At 34.6% G+C, this 19,524-nt stretch overlaps 1 protein-coding gene across 4 annotated transcripts in view; it reads right to left on the bottom strand.

The window, feature by feature from the left end:
* Nucleotides 1-6,110: 6,110 nt before the first annotated feature.
* Nucleotides 6,111-19,524, bottom strand: part of anxa4 (annexin A4) — a 36,741-nt gene continuing 23,327 nt past the window's right edge. For 2 of the 4 annotated variants that reach the window (XM_073913604.1, XM_068223732.1), the window contains exons 5-13: nt 17,367-17,480; nt 13,797-13,887; nt 13,619-13,698; nt 13,117-13,173; nt 11,379-11,472; nt 9,081-9,176; nt 8,943-9,001; nt 8,745-8,867; nt 6,113-6,385 (exon numbers count right to left, since the gene is read on the bottom strand). In XM_073913604.1, the coding sequence (XP_073769705.1) occupies nt 6,326-6,385; nt 8,745-8,867; nt 8,943-9,001; nt 9,081-9,176; nt 11,379-11,472; nt 13,117-13,173; nt 13,619-13,698; nt 13,797-13,887; nt 17,367-17,480 (774 nt within the window). In that variant the 3' untranslated portion in view covers nt 6,113-6,325. Of the gene's footprint in view, nt 6,386-8,744; nt 8,868-8,942; nt 9,002-9,080; nt 9,177-11,378; nt 12,163-12,651; nt 13,174-13,618; nt 13,699-13,796; nt 13,888-17,366; nt 17,481-19,524 lie in introns of those variants that run through there. The other 2 variants (NM_181764.3, XR_012385838.1) reach the window with 2 other exon arrangements.

Genomic DNA, 19,524 nt, shown 5'->3' with positions numbered 1-19,524 from the left:
TGAGTTGTTCTCCTTTTAAAGTCACATTGAAAATCCAATTTACTTCTCTTATTTGTATATGTAAAGTGGTGTGAAAAAGTATTTACCCCCTTACTGATTTCATTTATTCATTTTCTTGTTGGCTTAGTACCTTTATTAATCCGGGGTCGCCACAGCGGAATGAACCGCCAACTTATCCAGCTAGTTTTTACACAGCGGATGCCCTTCCAACCGCAACCCATCTCTGGGAAACATCCACACACACACACATTCACACACTACAGACAATTTAGCCTATTCACCTGTACCACATGTCTTTGGACTGTGGGGGAAACCGGAGCACCCGGAGGAAACCCACGTGAAGGCAGGGAGAACATGCAAACCCCAAACAGAAACGCCAAGGTTCGAACCAGCGACCTTCTTGCTGTGAGGCGAACGTGCTACCCACTGTGCCACTGCCTCGCCCCTCCTCACTGATTTCTTCTTTCTGATTCATTCATTTTCTTGTCGGCTTAGTCCCTTTATTAATCCGGGGTCACCACAGCGGAATAAACCGCCAACTTATCCAGCAAGTTTTTACACAGCGGATGCCCTTCCAGCCGCAACCTATCTCTGGGGAAACATCCACACACTCTCATACACTACGGACAATTTAGCCTACCCAATTCACCTGTACCGCATGTCTTTGGACTGTGGGGGAAACCGGAGCACCCGGAGGAAACCCACACGAACGCAGGGAGAACATGCAAACTCCACACAAAAACGCCAACTGAGCCAAGGCTCGAACCAGCGACCTCCTAGCTGTAAGGCAACAGCGCTACCTACTGCGCCACTGCTTCGCCCTTCTTTCTGATTATCAAACACACTTATATTAGTCAAAGATAACACAAGTAAACACATCATGCAGTTTTAAAAACAAAACTACTATTAAAACTAGCTACATAGTCCTGTGTGAAAAAGTGTTTGCTCATTAAACCTAATGACTGGTTGGGTCATGCACGTCATGATTTTGCCAAGTTCAATGCGATCCTGGACATCTATGTTGATTCCTGAACATTATTTTTTGTTGGAAAATGTAATCCACACCTATTCCCTACCCCTAAACCCAACCATGACTGTACATTCTTCCCAAAATCAGAGGGGAATATTAGTATTACAATGTAGAAGTGTTAATAGGTAACAATGTAGAAGTGCATGAACTTACAGTGCCCAACCGTAGGTCTAAACTTAACATAAACTGTAAAATGATCTCTTAATTCTGATTGGCTTATTGGAATGTTGTTCCAGGATCAAAATACAGTTAAAGTCAGAATTATTAGCCCCCCATTGAATATTTTTTTTCTTTTAAATTTTTTTTTTTCGTTATCATTTTTGTTTCTTTCTTCACTAAACCCAGCTGCATTAATACATTATGACCTAGGAGACGTGTTAGTCTTTTCGTGGCCATAAGTTATCGCTCGTGCTTTGATTTGAGCATGGATTTAATTCATCTAACACTACGAGACTAGTTTGACAGTGATGGATTCAGGCCTCGGGGAAAAGTTTGTGACTTGTAACTTTACACAATATGACCAAAATACCTTATTAAAATGAACATAATGATGCCGCCATAATTAATGTTATCTTTACCTTCATCAAATTTGGCTCCAAACTTTTTGGCGAAAAGAAATACATCTAATATTTAGGCTTAAAAAGACAACTCCAAATTTTTTCGCCATTTTTGTGCTGTTGCCTAACTAACTAGTCTAAAACTGAGGCTTTCTTTATCATTTATGTGTGTCTCTTTCTTCAGAAAACCCAGCTGCATTAATACATTATGACCTAGGAGACGTGTTAGTCTTTTCATGGACGCAAGTTACCGTTCACGCTTTGATTTGAGCATGGATTTAATTCATCTAACACTACGAGACTAGTTTGACAGTGATGGACTCAGGCCTCGGGGAAAAGTTTGTCACTCGTAACTTTATTCAATATGACCAAACTACCTTATTAAAATGAACATAATGATGCCGTCATAATTAATGTCATCTTTACCTTCATCAAATTTGGCTCCAAACTTTTTGGCGAAAAGAAATACATCTAATATTTAGGCTTAAAAAGACAACTCCAAATATTTGCACCATTTTTGGGCTGTTGCCTAACTAACAAGTCTAAAACTGAGGCTTTCGTTACCATTTTTGTGTCTCTTTCTTCAGCTGCATTAATACATTATGACCTAGGAGACGTGTTAGTCTTTTCGTGGCCATAAGTTATCGCTCGTGCTTTGATTTGAGCATGGATTTAATTCATCTAACACTACGAGACTAGTTTGACAGTGATAGAATCCAGCATCAGGGAAAAGTCTGTCACTCGTAACTTTACACAATGTGACAAATACCTTATTAAAACAAACATAATAATGCTGCCAATATTAATGTCATCTTCACCTCCCTTAAATTTGGCTCCAAATGTTTTGGCAAAAAAAAATCTAGATCTAATGTTAGGCTCAAAAAGAAAACTCCAAATTTCTGCCCCTTTTTGTGCTGTTGCAAAACTAACTAGTCTAAAATTGAGGCTTTCGTTACCATTTGTGTGTTTCTTTTTCTTCAGAAAACTCTGCTGCATTAATACATTATGACCTAGGAGACGTGTTAGTCTTTTCATGGACGCAAGTTACCGTTCGCACTTTGATTTGAGCATGGATTTAATTCATCTAACACTACGAGACTAGTTTGACAGTGATGGATTCAGGCCTCGGGGAAAAGTTTGTCACTTGTAACTTTACACAATATGACCAAACTACCTTATTAAAATGAACATAATGATGCCGCCATTATTAATGTCATCTTTACCTTCATCAAATTTGGCTCCAAATGTTTTGCTAAAAAGAAATACATCAACATCTAATATTTAGGCATAAAAAGACAACTACACATTTTTTTGCGCCATTTATGTGCTGTTCCCTAACTAACTAGTCTAAAATTGAGGTTTTCGTTATCATTTGTGTGTCTCTCTTTCTTCAGAAAACTCTGCTGCATTAATACATTATGACCTAGGAGACGTGTTAGTCTTTTCATGGCCATAAGTTATCGCTCGTGCTTTGATTTGAGCATGTATTTAATTCATCTAACACTGTGAGACTAGTTTGACAGTGATGGACTCAGGCCTCGGGGAAAAGTTTGTCACTCGTAACTTTACTCAGTGTAGTGTTTTTCTCTCTCTGCCTCACTCCAGTTCAAAGATGTTAGCAATAAAAAAGGCAGGAGACTTAAAAATAAAAAAACTCAACATGCATGTGGAAAGGCAAGATTTTGGCATAAAAATTGCAAAGTAGCAGAGGTTTATTTATGCTGTGGGCCATCATTAGCCTGAGAAGGAGAGGGCGATTTCTGTCATAGTTGCTGTTCTAGTGATCCCAGAATGCTCTTGGCGCATATATATGGAGATTTATGAGCTCTTCTTGTCAGGATTGTTTATTTGCTTCCGATATTCAAGCCCTCACTGTCTGTCTGAGTTCACACAGATACCGTCTTTCATTTGTCTGAGGAATTGCTCGCCATGTACGCCCGACTCTGATACTCAACAAAAAATAATAATACTTCAAACTCAGCAGACTCAGACAGTTTCCAGATAAAACAGTGTGACCAAACACATGCTGCATTTTCAAGATTACCACACTCAATTCTGAATTTTTCCTATATCAGGCACTTTTCCTGACTGTGGTATAAGCTGATGTTAAAAAAAGGGGAGTTTTGAGACATTAAGACATTCTCTGTCTTAATTGGAGTGTTTTTATGTAATGCAGCAGGAAAAAAAGGTAATATTTTAAATCCATTTTATATAGCTAAATATTTTCTTTCTCTTTAAGTTATTGAGCTATAGTATGAAGACAATAGGTTAAACCATGGATTTATTTAATCTGTGTATTTCATTCCTTAATTTAATATGTTTTGCGACTAAATAACATGTTTAAAACTGTACTTCAAAATAAGTAATAATATATTCATCTCATGTACTTTATTTTAAACTTCCAAATTAAAAAGAGAAATGTGCCTCTGAAAAAAAAGATAATATATTAAAAAAATAAATAAATATATACATTTCAAACATAAAAAATAGGGTTTCATGCACTTTATTGCATGCACTTTATTCTAAATTCCCAAATTAAAAAAGAGAAATATGCGTAAATAAATATATTATAAATATATGTTATAGATAAATATAGTAATAATTAATAAATATATTAATAAATATAAAAAATGGTTTGAGTATAGATTTAATGTATGGATTTATGTCATTAATTTAGTATGTTTAGCTCTTATCTCAGGTACTTAAATTAACAAATTGAAATATGCCTAAATAAATATGTTATAAATATATTGTAAAAATATATTTAAAAAGTTCAACTATAAATTTAATGTATGCATTTGTCTTTAATTTAGTATATTTTGCATTAAATAAAATGTCTAAAATTGTAGTCAAAAATAATATATATTCATCTCATGTACATCTTTTTAAATCCCCAAATTAAAAAGAGACATGTGCCTCTGAAAATTTATTATAATAATATATTATAAAAAATAAATATTAGATAAATAGTTTTTCCATACACTTTCTCATGCACTTTATTCTAAATTCCCAAATTAAAAAAAAGAGAAATATCTGTAAATACATGTATTATAAATGTATATTATAGATAAATATATTGTAAAAAAAAAAAATCAACTATAAATTTAATGTGTGTATTACAGTCATTAATATTTTGCTCTTATCTCATGTACTTTAAATTACCAAATTAAAAAAGATAAATATGCGTAAATAAATATATATTATAGATAAATATATTGTATAAATATATATATATAAAAATTGTTTGACTTTAAATGTATTTATTGAATGCATTTCAGTCATTAATTTAGTTTGTTTTGCTCTTATCTCATGCACTTTACTTTAAATTACCAAATTAAAAAAGAGAAATATGCATAAATAAATATATTATAAATACATATTGTAAATAAATATACTATATAAATATATATTTAAAAAATAGTTTGACTTTAAATTTATTTAATGTATTCATTTCAGTCATTAGAATGTTTTGCTCTTATCTCGTGCACTTTACTTTAAATTACCAAATTAAAAAAGAGAAATATGCATAAATAAATATATTATATAAATATATATTATAGATAAATATATTCAGAGCATCCGTTGAGTCTTAAAGTCTTAAATTTAAAATTTTAGGCCTTAAAATGTCTGAAATTTCATTCTTCATGGTCTTGAAAAAGTCTTAAATTTAACTTGGTTAAACTTACAGAAACCCTGTATATTGTATAATATAAAAAAAAATAGTTTGACTATAAATTTAATGTATGCATTTCAGTCCTTAATTTATTATGTTTTCCTCTTATCTCATCTACTTTATTTTAAATGACCAAATTAAAACGGAAGCGTGCTTCATAAACATAAAATACATATAAAAATACATTATAATATATTTTCAGTAATTATATTTAAATTATGCACTTATTTTATATCACTTTAAATAGCAACTCCGTGTTTAAAACTATATTTATGCATGTTTCAATATAAAAACAATACAGATTACAATAAATGAGTTTGCAGATGATTTTCTGAAGTTTACGCATCTCTTTTTATAAGACGTTTCCAACGGTTTTCTTCTCGTTATTGTATTTTTTATTTATTTATATTATTACTTACTTTTTATTTACACACTCATGTATGCTTCACGAGATATACAAAGTATGAAAACTTTCTCCATCCACCAAACACTGCAGTTTATTAGTGATTGTCAAATGAGTAAATATGAATGTGTGCACAGCGCCACTTAGTGGTAAAACCATAAATTCACTGCATTTTGTTAGCCATGCATCCCAGAATTCTAACAGTTCCGAAGTTCACCCATGTGATTCGCATTGCTCTTGATTAAATTGAGGCGTGCGGTCTCTAAATCTAATGAAATATTGAAAACAGGAGAATCTATGAGCCATTCTCAGACAAGCAAACAACCAGGGCCAATTAGTATAATTAGACCACAGAGACGCTGTACATTAAACTAATTAACCTCAAAGTAATTAAACAAATGGACTTGAGAGAGTTTGCTGACATTAAAACAACAAACAACAGATCAATATGGGATGTTCTCCTCTTCTTTTATTTATTTATATTAAGGTGTAGATCTATTAAAGACACCTATAAATGCAAAAGCAATGAACAGAGTAATCATGAATCTTGTTCAAAACACCAATGTTGGGTTTTTAATTGGTATTACAAACTAGGAATGTGTGTGAAATGCTGTAGGCCTGATGGGAAAAAGCGTTTAATGTTAATGAACATGGCGGATGTGTTACTTTTCACCTCCGCACAGCTCCAGCAGGATCTTACGGTAATCGCCCGACGTGTCGCCCTAGAAAAAGACAACATATGGAGGAAACATTAGCACTGTGTTCAGGCAAATGACTCTAAAATAAGAGCTGACAGTTGTTTTTTTTTTTTTAATTGCAGATTAGATAGAAATGAGTTTCTATTGCAACTCTCATTCAGCCAAAGCCCACTTAAAGGAATAGTTCACCCAAACATTTCAATTCTGTCATAATTTAATAATAATAATAATAATAATAATAATAATAATAATAATAATAATAATAATAACAACAACAACAATAATAATAATAATAGTAATAATAATAATAATAATAATAATATTAATAATAATAATAACAACAATAATAATAACAACAACAATAATAATAATAATAATAACACTAATAATAATAATAATAATAATAATAACACATTTTATTTATAACACACTTTTCTAAGACCCAAAGCGCTTACGAGACAGAAAAAAACAACAAAGCAGAGTAAAACAATAAAAATACAATAAAAAACACAAAAAGAATAAAAGAGATATCACAAATTAAAATGGTCCTAAAAAGATAAGTTTTAAGTAGCTTCTTAAAACAGTCCAAGAAACCAGCATTCCTAATGTTTGTGGGAAAAGCGTTCCACACTCAGCCTTTACTTGTTTACAAACCATTAGGAGTTTTTCGTTTGTAAAACGCACCATAATATATCTTGAAGAAAGCTAGAAATCTGTAACCATTGGCTTTCGTGGTATTTGTTTTCAAACTTCCTTCTTCTGTCAAAGCCAAAAAAGTAGGTAAACTTTTTTGGCTTTGACAGAAGAGAGAAGTTCATATCGGTTCAGAATAGGGCTGCAAGATGCGGTAAAAGTCTGACATTGTGATAATTAGTTGTTTCTGTGATATCTACACTCACTGGCCACTTTATTAGGTACACCTGTCGAACTGCTCGTTAACGCAAATTTCTAATCTGCCAACAACTCAATGCATTTAGGCATGTGGACATGGTCAAATTGGTCTGCTGCAGTTCAAACCGAGCATCAGAATGAGGAAGAAAGGGGATTTAAGTGACTTTAAACGTGGCATGGTTGTTGGTGCCAGATGGGCTGGTCTGAGTATTTCAGAAACTGCTGATCTACTGGGATTTTCACGCACAACCATCTCTAGGGTGTACAGAGAATGGCCCGAAAAAGAGAAAATATCCAGTGAGCGGCAGTTCTGTGGGCACAAATACCTTGTTGATGCCAGAGGAGAATGGCCAGACTGGTTCCAGCTGAAAAAAGGCAACAGTAACTCAAATAAGCACTCCTTACAACCGAGGTCTGCAGAAGAGCATCTCTGAACACACAACACATCCAACCTTGAGGTGGCTGGGCTACAGCAGCAGAAGACCACATCGGGTGGATCCATTCTGCCTTGTATCAATGGTTCAGGCTGCTGGTGGTGGTGTAATGGTGTGGGGGATATTTTCTTGGCACACTTTGGGCCTATTAGTACCAATTAAGCATCATGTCAACGCCACAGCCTACCCGAGTATTGTTGCTGACCATGTCCATCCCTTTATGACCACAGTGTACCATCTTCTTATGGCTACTTCCAGCAGGATAACGAGCCATGTTCAAGAAAGCAGTCTGAGATGATTCAAGCTTTATGACATGACAATGAGTTCACTGTACTCAAATGGCCTTCACAGTCACCAGAGCTCTAGAGCCCCTTTGGGATGTGGTGGAACGGAAGATTTGCATCATGGATGTGCAGCCAACAAATCTGCAGCAACTGCGCAATGCTATCATGTCAATATGGAGCAAAATCTCTGAGGAATATTTCCAGTAGCTTGTTGAATCTACGCCATGAAGGTTTAAGGCAGATCTGAAGGCAAAATTGGGTCCAACCCAGTACTAGTAAGGTGTACCTAATAAAGTGGCCAATGAGTGTACATTAATTGGATAATACTTATATTTCATTATGTTTAAATAATGTATATTTTCGTAATATATTTTTTGTTAGATATACTCATCTACTTTATTAATATTTATACTTTATTATAATATCCTTAATAACTACAATGTAACATTTATTTATTTTTAATTTAATTTGTATTCAATATTCATTGTATTTGTTTATTAATTTGGATTTTTTCTTTTTTTTTTTGCTAAGCTCATTGGCAGATTATTTTTGGTTGTTTTAAAGAAAACTCACTCAATTATAACATATTATTTCTTAAAACAAGACCATATTTTTTGCTTGTCTAGAAAGCGCTTCTTGATTTAAGAATTTTTAGATATTTAGACAAGAAACAAGACAAAAACACGAAGTAAGTAAAGCATTTTTTGTACCAACGCAGACGATAAAACCTTTACAAGTGCTGCCTGAAATGTTGAGTGTAGTGTAATGTCTCACCTTTATAAAGGAGTGCAGGGTTTTTCCGTACATCTTCAGGAACTCTGCTTTGATATCCAGCATATCTATCTCTGCACGAGCCACCATGATCCTGATCAGCACACTATCTGTAGTCCCTAAACCCTAAGAAAGGATATTTTTGTATAAGTCATGCTGCTGATGTGTGCAAATGATGGATCACTTGGTGATTTTGTGTACCTTCATGGACTTGTAGAGCCTCTCGGCAAAAAACGCTGGCTTGTTTTTTATGCATTTCACTGAAAAGGCAAACAGATGGCTTTTATATACATACATTGAAAGTGTGAAATGGATTGAAATGAATGCTGTAACGCTGACCTATTGCCAGAAATACATCCTCCAGAGAGCCGGACATCTCTCGCTTTATGCTGTCCTCAATGTCTCGTCCAGATTTCTTCTGATACTCCTGAAACACTGGGGAAAAACAGGTGTCGTATTCTTTAAATAATTCGGGAAGAAAGTCATTTACCATTTTTAAATCAAATCCGGACAGCTAAAAATTAATAATTCACATTTTGTTTGGCAATTAAATTAAAATAGATTATACACTTGGCAGATTTTCATTCTACAGTAGTTGGTATTGTTGATAGTGCTTGTATATGGATAATATTCAACCAAAATTGTAACTATAAAAAAACTAAACTTTTTTTGTACATTAAAATAACACTGAAATAAATTGTAAAAAACTGATCATCTTCATTTAAGGGACTCTCCCATCCTAAATAGAAAAATATATGTTATACGTGTAATTTCTTAATAATAGATCAAATCTACACTGTGTAATAATATTATAAATGGGTCTGATGTATTAGTTGGATAATATTTTTAGTTTTTATAAAACTATAAATATTCTATTTTTTTAAATATTTTTCCAAATGATTTTTAACAGAGCAAGGACATTTTCACAGTATGTCTGATAATATTTTTTCTTCTGGAAAAAGTCTTATTTGTTTTATTTCAGCTAGGATAAAAGCAGTTTTTACATTTTTAAACAACATTTTAGAGACAAAATTATTAGCCTCTTTTAGCTATATTTTTTCTCGATAATCTACATTATCCATCAAACCATCGTTATACATTAACTTGCCTAATTACCCTAGCCTGGCTAGTTAACTAAATTAACCTAGTTAAGCCTTTAAATGTCACTTTAAGCTGTATAGAAGTGTCTTGAAAAATTTCTAGTCAATTATTATTTACTGTCATCATGGCAAAGATAAAATAAATCAGTTATTAGAAATGAGTTATTAAAACTATTATGTTTAGAAATGTGTTGAAGAAATCTGCTCTCCGTTGAACAGAAATTGGGGGAAAAATAAACAGTGGCGAATAATTCAGACTTCAACTGTAAATCCTTTAAGGCACAGGTGTCAAACTCAGTTCCAAAAGGGCCGCAGTTCTGCACAGTTTAGTTCCAACCCTAATTAAACACACCTGATCAAACTAATTGAGTCCTTCAGGCTTGTTTGAAACCTACAGGTAAGTGTGTTGGAGCAGGGTTGGAACTAAACTGTGCAGGGCTTCGGCCCTCCAGGAATTGAGTTTGACACCCCTGCTCTAAGGCATTATAAATTCTACTCTTTCTACTTTATTGTATAATACTTTTTTTTCTTACTAATTACATTATATTTATTTGTTTTTAGTTAAATTTTTATTCAATCATTATCAGATTTTTGTAATAATTATTAGTCTTATTATTGTATTTACACTCTCAGAGATAAGTAGGTCCAAAATCAGGTACAAACCCGGTCACTTTTCAAACAGTACACTTTTGTACCTTAAATGTGCACATTGGTGGCTTATATGTACAATTTTGTATCTTTAGGACACACTTTTGTATTATTATGGTACTATGAGGGTTCACAATTGTACTTTTTAGGTATTTATATGTACCTTAACCCTTTAACTGCTCCACCGAGAAAGAAAAGTTGGATTGCATTTCTTAACTCCTAATGTCACTTGTTAATACACTCAATGCATTTTTTGTCAGTTTATTGTAAAAGTACCAGAATTAATACATACACGATGAAAAATCTGAAAATATGAAGACCAATTTATTCAAAAATATTTAAAATAAAAAACATTTTGAACACTAAATCAACTATATATTTTTAATTATGCAATAAAATATTTCAGATTCTCATTTAACATGTTTTCTTGTTTCGTTTTCTTTTTTACAATAAAACCAAAATCAAGTGTAGCAGTGCAACAGGATTATGTTTGTTAGATTTTTTTTTTTATATAAACCAACAATGTTGTGTAAACCATTATTTAAAATAGTCATTCTTTAAATAACTTTAACAGGCATTATTTTAAAACGTCTAAATATGGTCAACAATTTGGTAGGGCAGGCAGTTAAAGGGTTAAAGGTACATATGTGGCCCTGTAATGTACAAAAGTGTACCTTAACCACCCCAGTGACAGGTATTGTACCTTTAATTCTGAGAGTGTATGACAGGTGTTGCGGGCAGATTTATTTCCATCCAGTGACCACAAGGTGGAAGCAGTGTGTGTACTTCATTATACCAGGGTCATATTCCATCATGTTATTATAACATCTGCAGTTTTATAAAACAGATCAGATCTAAGATCAGTGTTAATGACTTTTACTGTGTTTACCTCGCAGAAGGTGATTTCTGTTTCTCACACAGAGAACCGTCAGAAACTTCACCTCATCTGTTCCCCAGCGAGCTTCACCAGCCTCATAGATGTCCTGATAAAGCATAAACAATGCAGAACTTTACCAGAGTATTTCCCTTTATATACTGTTAATGATTGCTGAACATCGACAACACTGCTGTTTGTCTAAGGCTGAACCCGCTATTATAAACCGCTCGCTGACAATGAACATCGACACACAACATCAGCTCCATTCATTTAGATTATTTCCACACCTCGGGCACACTTTAAAACACAATCATGTCACTGCATTAGATCAAATGTTCAAGCAAGTGTGTGTATTTTAAAAGGAAGTGAGGCAGAAAAAGAGCACATAATTGTACGTTTTTTTTCTCCGCTACTGAATCATCAGCGTCAATTTGGGTTCGATTCCTGAACAAATGACTCTTATGAGTCGACTCTTTTTAAATGAACAAAAAAGAAGAACGGTTCTTCTTTTCGCGGAATCAAAATAGCGCAAACAAAGGGAATTCTTGAATGATGAACTGTTGGGTTTTCAAGTCCGATTCCCTAACCAATTAACTTCTATAACTCTAACTTGTTTTAAAATAATTTACAAAAACGATGGACCGGTGGACCAAATCCCAAACGACCAAATCTTATGAATCGGTTGTTTCTGGTCACAGAGCAACCGCAATCCTGAACAGCTAAATGGCAGATTATTTTACATAAAACAGAATTAATGAATTAACAGTTGTATATTTAAGTCAGGCGGTTCATTCCACTGTGGCGACCCCTAATAATTAAGGGAATGAGCTGAAGGAAAATGAATGAATGAGTCAATCAACAGTGTAAACATGCTGGGTTCCGCACAATTACTTCACATTGTCACAACACAAATCAATTAGGCTAAGTTAACCTAATCGTTTTTACAAATTGAAGTGGATTGAACATAAACAATCAAGTTGTCCCAAAACAAACATAAGTTTCAACTCAATTTAGTTTGAACAGACATCAATACCGTCCAACAAATTTCCAAACGAATGATTGTGAATCTTTTTTTTACTGTAAGCTAATGTTGAAGCTGCATAACGCCTGCGAGATGTCCTTATATGATAATGTAAAGTTAAATATCATGAACAATTATGGATTATCAGTAGGCTATTATCTTTAAATAAATATGAATGATTCATTCATTCATTTTCGTTTTGGCTTAGTCCCTTTTTTAATCCAGGGTCGCCACAGCGGAATGAACCGCCAACTTATCCAGCACTTGTTTTATTTTACGCAGCGGATGCCCTTCCAGACGCAACCCATCTCTGGGAAACATCTATACACACTCATTCACTCTCATACACTACGAACAATTCAGCCAGCCCAATTCACCTGTACTGCATGTTTTTGTACTGTGGGGGAAACCGGAGCACCCAGAGCACCCGGAGGAAACCCATGCGAACGCTGGGAGAACATACAAACTCCACACAGAAATGCCAACTGACCTAGCCAAGGCTCGAACCAGCGACCTTCTTGCTGTAAGGCGACAGCACTACCTACTGCACCACGGCGTCGCCAAAATGAATGATCATAATTTTTAAATCTTAAATGGACACCTACTTTTAAAAGCATTCAAATAAACTATTTGATTTGTTAAGCGAGAAGTCCCTAGATTAAGACATTCAGAACAAATATATCTAATATTCAGGCAAAAAGCTACCGCTAACCACGTCAAAATCCTCACCTTTGCATCCTGGACAGCCTGAGCCTCATCTACCTTAGTGCTCTCGTCACGCCCAGCCTGTAAACAAAGCAGAAAAAACCCTGATGTCAATAACTGCAGTCTGTCAAACCTGCTCCGGAAACGGAGGACCACAAGGGTTTGCAAACCAAACAAAGCACTTATTGACTGAAAGTCTTCCTCACAAATGTACTAAAAAGGATAGTTCACCCAAAAATGTCAATTTTGTCTTCATTTACTCACCCTTGACTTGTTCCAACCCAGTTTTTATTTTGGTTGAAAACAAGAAGATATTTCAAAGAATGTTTGAAACTGTGTTAACAATTGACTCCCATACAAAAACACATACCATGGAAGTCAGTTGTTACAGGTTTCCAACATTCTTCAAAATATCTTCTTTTATATTCAACAGAAAAAAACAGATGTGGAATAAGTCAATCAAGTTAATGACAGTATTAATTTTAAGGTGAACTATGTCTTCAAAAGAGGTGATTTGTTTATTTACCGTGAGCAATGACACCAAGACCCTCTGGAACATTCCGGATGTGTCTCCGCAGATGTCGTCTTCAAGACTCTTGTCATGTTCTGAGATAATGAGGTTATCAGGAAAAGCAAAGTGAATGAAAATAGTGTCATATGAAAAGATTTATAATGCAAAATAATAAAAAATAACTAGCATGCACCTTTCTTGTAAGCGGCGACGATTTCTTTTATCTCAGCATTGCTTCTCGAGGCCAGGATGTCAATTAGACAAGCCTCTTCCGTCCCTGCTCCCTGAGCACAAAATACAATATAGCAAGGTTAAAAATAATATTAATAATAATCCTTCTGAATTCACCTAAAGCCACTGATAGAGGATAGGTTTAGATTGAACTTTTTGGGGTCATTATCATTAATATCTTTGCCAGATATTAGCATTGTCACAATACTGGAACTTCAATACCTTAAAAAAAATATCGATTCGATTTTCAATACCGTAGAGAACAAATCAAGCAACATTAGAAGTAAGCAAATAAAGTAAAAGGGGAAAATACATTCACCGGCCACTATATTAGGTACACCAACTGCTCGTTAATGCAAATTTCTAATCAGCCAATCACATGGCAGCAACTCAATGCATTTAGGCATGCAGACATAGTCAAGTCGAACATGACAATGAGTTCACTGTACTCAAATGGCCTCCACAGTCACCAGATCTCAATCCAACGGAAGATCTTTGGGATGTGTGAAACGGGAGATTTGAATCACGGATATGCAGCCAACTGAGTGATGTTATCATGTCAGTATGGAGTAAAATCTCTGAGGAATTTTCCAGTACCATGTTGAATGTATGCCGTGAAGCATTAAGAAAGTTCTGAAGGCAAAAGGGGCTTCAACCTGTTACTAGCATAAAGGTGTACCTAATAAAGTGGCCGGTGAGTGTATAGCTAAACCACATAATGCTTATAGTAAGTCCTTAAGTCCAATAATAAATTAGTGCAATCTAGTCTTTTTTTCTGATTAGAATAAAAGTTTTGAAATCTTAATATTGTCATTAATTATTGATCTCCCTGCTGGGAATGAGAAGGTGGGAGAGGGTAAAGCCAGCATTACTAACCAAAAGCAAGATTTGATTATTTTAAATATTTCAGTATCAATATTTTTGAAAATACTACCACATATTGTAACTTTATTTTATTGACATATTTAACCAGGAATGTCCCATTGAGATACAATATCTCTTCAACCATGGAGTCCTGGTCAAGACTTTGTGTGTTGTGAGAAATATTTTGCTGTAACTCAGACACACACAAAAATAATATAAGCCATAATTAATTATTAAAACATGTGCACCATTCTAAATAGACAGACCTTAAAATATGTTTAAATATGGCTATAGATGGTACACATTTCATATGTGGTATATTTTGAAGCTCATTCAATACATTTGGAGCATATTTAGAGAATGCAGATCGACCAAATTGTGTATGAAAAAAGGCATCTTAAGTAAGAATAAATCTGCTGATCTGGTATTATAAGTGTTTGAGCAGTACACCACCAAACTAGATATATACCGTGGTAATTTACCGACTAAAGCTTTAAAAAGAAAAATGTACACATGTTGTTTTCACCTTGATTGTAATGAAGTCCATTCTGTCATTTTATAAATAAATTACAGTGATGTGTGTGCGCACTTGAACCTGTGACAAACAGGCACCATGATAAACAATATCCAATATATACACATACAGCTGAAGTCAGAATTATTAGCCCCCTTCAATTTTTTTTCTTCTTTTTTAAATATTTCCCATGTGATGTTTAACAGAGCAAGGAAATTTTCACAGTGTGTCTGATAATATTTTTTCTTCTGGAGGAAGTCTTATTTGTTTTATTTCGGCTAAAATAAAAGCAGCTTTAAATTTTTAAACACAATTTTAGGGACAAAATTGTTAGCCCCTTTAAGCTATATTTTTTCTCGATAATCTACAGAACAAACCATCGTTATAGAATAACTCGCCTAATTACCCTAACCTGCCTAGGTAACCTAATTAATCTAGTGAAGCCTTTAAATGTCACTTTAAGCTGTATAGAAGTGGCTTGAAAAATATCTAGTAAAATATTATTCACAGTCATCATGACAAAGATACAATAAATCAGTTATTAGAGATGAGTTGTTAAAACTATTATGTTTAGAAATGTGTTGAAAAAAAAATCTGCTCTCCATTAAACAGAAATTGGGGAATAATTCAGGGGGGCTAATAATTCTGACTTTAACTGTATATACACATACACATGCGCATACACACACATGCATAAAAATTTACTAGACAATGTGTAAAATGTACGTTTTTAAGTAACATATAATTTGCATGTTTAGTTCACTGATGGACTACAGACACTGCCTTTGTAGATGATCAAAACCTACATAGCTATGAAATTAATTTGCATAATGGCTGTCCAGAGATGTGTTTCCACCAGAGTAGACAGATAACAATGTTCCTCATTTGCAGGATTTAAAGCTCTGTGTGTTTGTTTTTAGAAACACGTGCACCGTTCTAAATAGACAGATATTAAAATATGTTTAAATATGGCTATAGATGGTACACATTTCATTTGTAGTATATTTTGAAGCTCATTCAATACATTTGAAGCATATTTAGAGAATGCAGATCGACCAAATTGTGTACGAAAAAAATGGCATCCTAAGTAAGAATAAATCTGCTGATCTGGTATTATAAGTGTTTGAGCAGTACACCACCAAACTAGATATATACTGTGTTCATTTACCAACTAAAGCTTTAAAAAGAAAAATGTACACATGTTGTTTTCACCTTGATTGTAATGAAGTCCATTCTGTCTATAAATTACAGTGATGTGTGTGGATACTTGAACCTGTGACAAACAGGCACCATGATAAACAATATCCAATATATACACATACAGCTGAAGTCAGAATTATTAGCCCTCTTCAATTTTTTTTCTTCTTTTTTAAATATTTCCCATGTGATGTTTAACAGAGCAAGGAAATTTTCACAGTGTGTCTGATAATATTTTTTCTTCTGGAGGAAGTCTTATTTGTTTTATTTCGGCTAAAATAAAAGCAGCTTTAAATTTTTAAACACAATTTTAGGGACAAAATTATTAGCCCCTTTAAGCTATATTTTTTTCTCGATAATCTACAGAACAAACCACTGTTATACAATAACTCACCTTATTACCCTAACCTGCCTAGGTAACCTAATTAACCAAGTTAAGCTTTTAAATGTCACTTTAAGCTGTATAGAAGTGTATGAAAAATATCTAGTCAAATATTGTTCACAGTCATCATGACAAAGATAAAATAAATCAGTTATTAGAGATGAGTTATTAAAACTATTATGCTTAGAAATGTGCTGAAAAAAATCTGCTCTCCATTAAACAGAAATTGGGGAATAATTCAGGGGGGCTAACAATTCTGACTTCAACTGTATATACACATACACATGCGCATACACACACATGCATAAAAATTTACTAGACAATGTGTAAAATGTACGTTTTTAAGTAACATATAATTTGCATGTTTAGTACACTGATGGACTACAGACACTGCCTTTGTAGATGATCAAAACCTACATAGCTATAAAATTAATTTGCATAATGGCTGTCCAGAGATGTGTTTCCACCAGAGTAGACAGATAACAATGTTCCTCATTTGCAGGATTTAAAGCTCTGTGTGTTTGTTTTTAGATAGCAAAAGCTCATTTTAAACTTCCCCATCTATCCTCACTAACCTTGATGGCGTTTCTCAGCTCATGTGCGTCGTACACCGCTGCAGGCATCATCAGGCCCACCACAACCTTCTCAAAGTTTCCAGTCAGCTCAGACTTCAGGCAGTCCATCAATTCCTGAAAGAGCGTTTTAGGGTTATTTACCACATGGAAACCAGAATCTAAAATTAGAATAAATACATTCATTCATGCTGTAAAACAAAAAAATCACAAACTCAAAATGGACTATTCCTTTAAATCAGGGGTCTCAAACTCAATTTACCTGGGGGCCGCAGGAGGCAAAGTGTGGGTGAGGCTGGGCCGCATAAGGGATTTCACAAAAAAAAGTCCTCAAATGTCATTATTAACAGTTTTAATTATTTCTTCTGAACATGAAGTGTCCTGAACATTAATAGAACATTGAGTGAAGATTATGAACAGTTCTTCTGAACATGGCATCTTTTGCCTACTCCTTGCTGCCAGAGACTTGACAGCGCTTCTTCCCACAAATCTGAACCACATTTGGCTTTAGAGCGGAAGCAGTTGAGACCCTCAGTATGGCTTGAAGATGATCATCATTAAGTGTAGACCTGTACTTTGACTTATTGAAGTCCTAGGGAAAAAAGTGGGGGAACTCACTCAAAACTTCCATTCCCTCACCTAAAAAAGGCGTATATATGTATAAATAAAACACCCTCACCCCACTCCAGTCACATCAGTCTGTACCAGTCTGTATCTACCTATAATATCAATATATATAAGATGCAGGGCAGGCACGTGCACACATAGGGCTCAACCTGTGGAGTGCACATGCCCTTTTTAGTCTTGCATAGAAAGTGCCCTTCCAAAATGATCAAAAGTGCCCCCGCGACGCGACACACCCTCGGTCCGGCCCCTCAGTAGGCGCGCGATAACACCGCTCTTGAGTACGCGCGCGACAACACAGCTGATCAGAACGCGCGCGACAACACGCATTGAGTGACAAGCGCGCTGTGTACGGATAGAATCAGCGGAGCGCTCTCTCTCCCCGCTCCGCTGATTCTGTCAGTGTACAGCTGTTGGCGCGGGCCACAAAATATTGCACTGAGGGCCGCAAATGGCCCGCGGGCCGCGAGTTTGAGACCCCTGCTTTAAATGGAACCTTTGTATTTTTATTATAAATAATTTATCTTTTATTAAAATAGCTTTTGCAGTGACATTTCTTCTCTGATTGGGGTTTACTGGTGTAAGGGAGGAATAAACAGGTCACTCATAACCATGCAATCAATTCCACATGTACATATTAAATCCTGCTCTGTATATTTGTTATTCTTTAGAAGTCAGGTGATTGGTTGGGCCATTCCACAGCTTGATTTTCTTTCTCTGAAAGCATCTAAGAGTCTCCTTGGCTGTTTTTTGGATCACTGTCTTGCTGAAATGTCCACCCTGGTTTCATCTTCATCCTCCTGCTAATCTAGATGTTGGAGTGAAGCAGCTGATGTTCATTTACACTGATGAAGGGCAGAGGGTTGCTGAAGAACTACTGAGAGATTTCGGCTGCTGTCTGGGCTTTCCATGCCTTTCCACACCTTCCTTTCTTCATGTGTTCAATACTTTTTCCTTTGTCATTTCGTTTTATTACACATAACTTCATTTGTAAATCAAATAGTTCTGTTTTCTGTGGATATGTGGATTTGTTTGGTTGTTACCATTTACACTGAAGAAGGGCAGAAGGTAACTGAAGAACTACTGAGATTTCAGCTGCTTTCTGGGCTTTCTGTCGTTCTCACCTCCCTTTCTTCATTTGTTCAATACTTTTTCCCTGCATAATTTTATTTTATTACACATAACTTCATTTGTAAACTATTTAGATTTGTTTTCTTTGCATATATAGATTTCTTTGATTGTTACCAATCCTGCTCTGTACATTTGTTATCCTTCTAGAAGCAGTTTCATTCAGGATTGCACAACAATAGGGAAATAAGGCAATTGTAACAGCTGTTTAATGCCAACTTTACAGTGCAAGTTTTAAGGTTTCTAATCTTGTATTTTTGTAGGTTTCCTACAATACCTTCACATTTATCCAAACTAAAAAAGATAAATACAAAAAGACACCTTTAAACTTTTTTATTTGTGGCGCCTGTAGATTTTGTGGTCTAAAAATGTATAATCGTTGTGCCCTATATGTGTACAGCCTTTAAGA

Source organism: Danio rerio, chromosome 10 (genome assembly GCF_049306965.1).
Source record: "Danio rerio strain Tuebingen ecotype United States chromosome 10, GRCz12tu, whole genome shotgun sequence".
Taxonomy (NCBI): Eukaryota; Metazoa; Chordata; class Actinopteri; order Cypriniformes; family Danionidae; genus Danio; species Danio rerio.
Note: the sequence above shows the minus strand (reverse complement) of the source record. Positions and strands in the feature narration are given on the sequence as shown.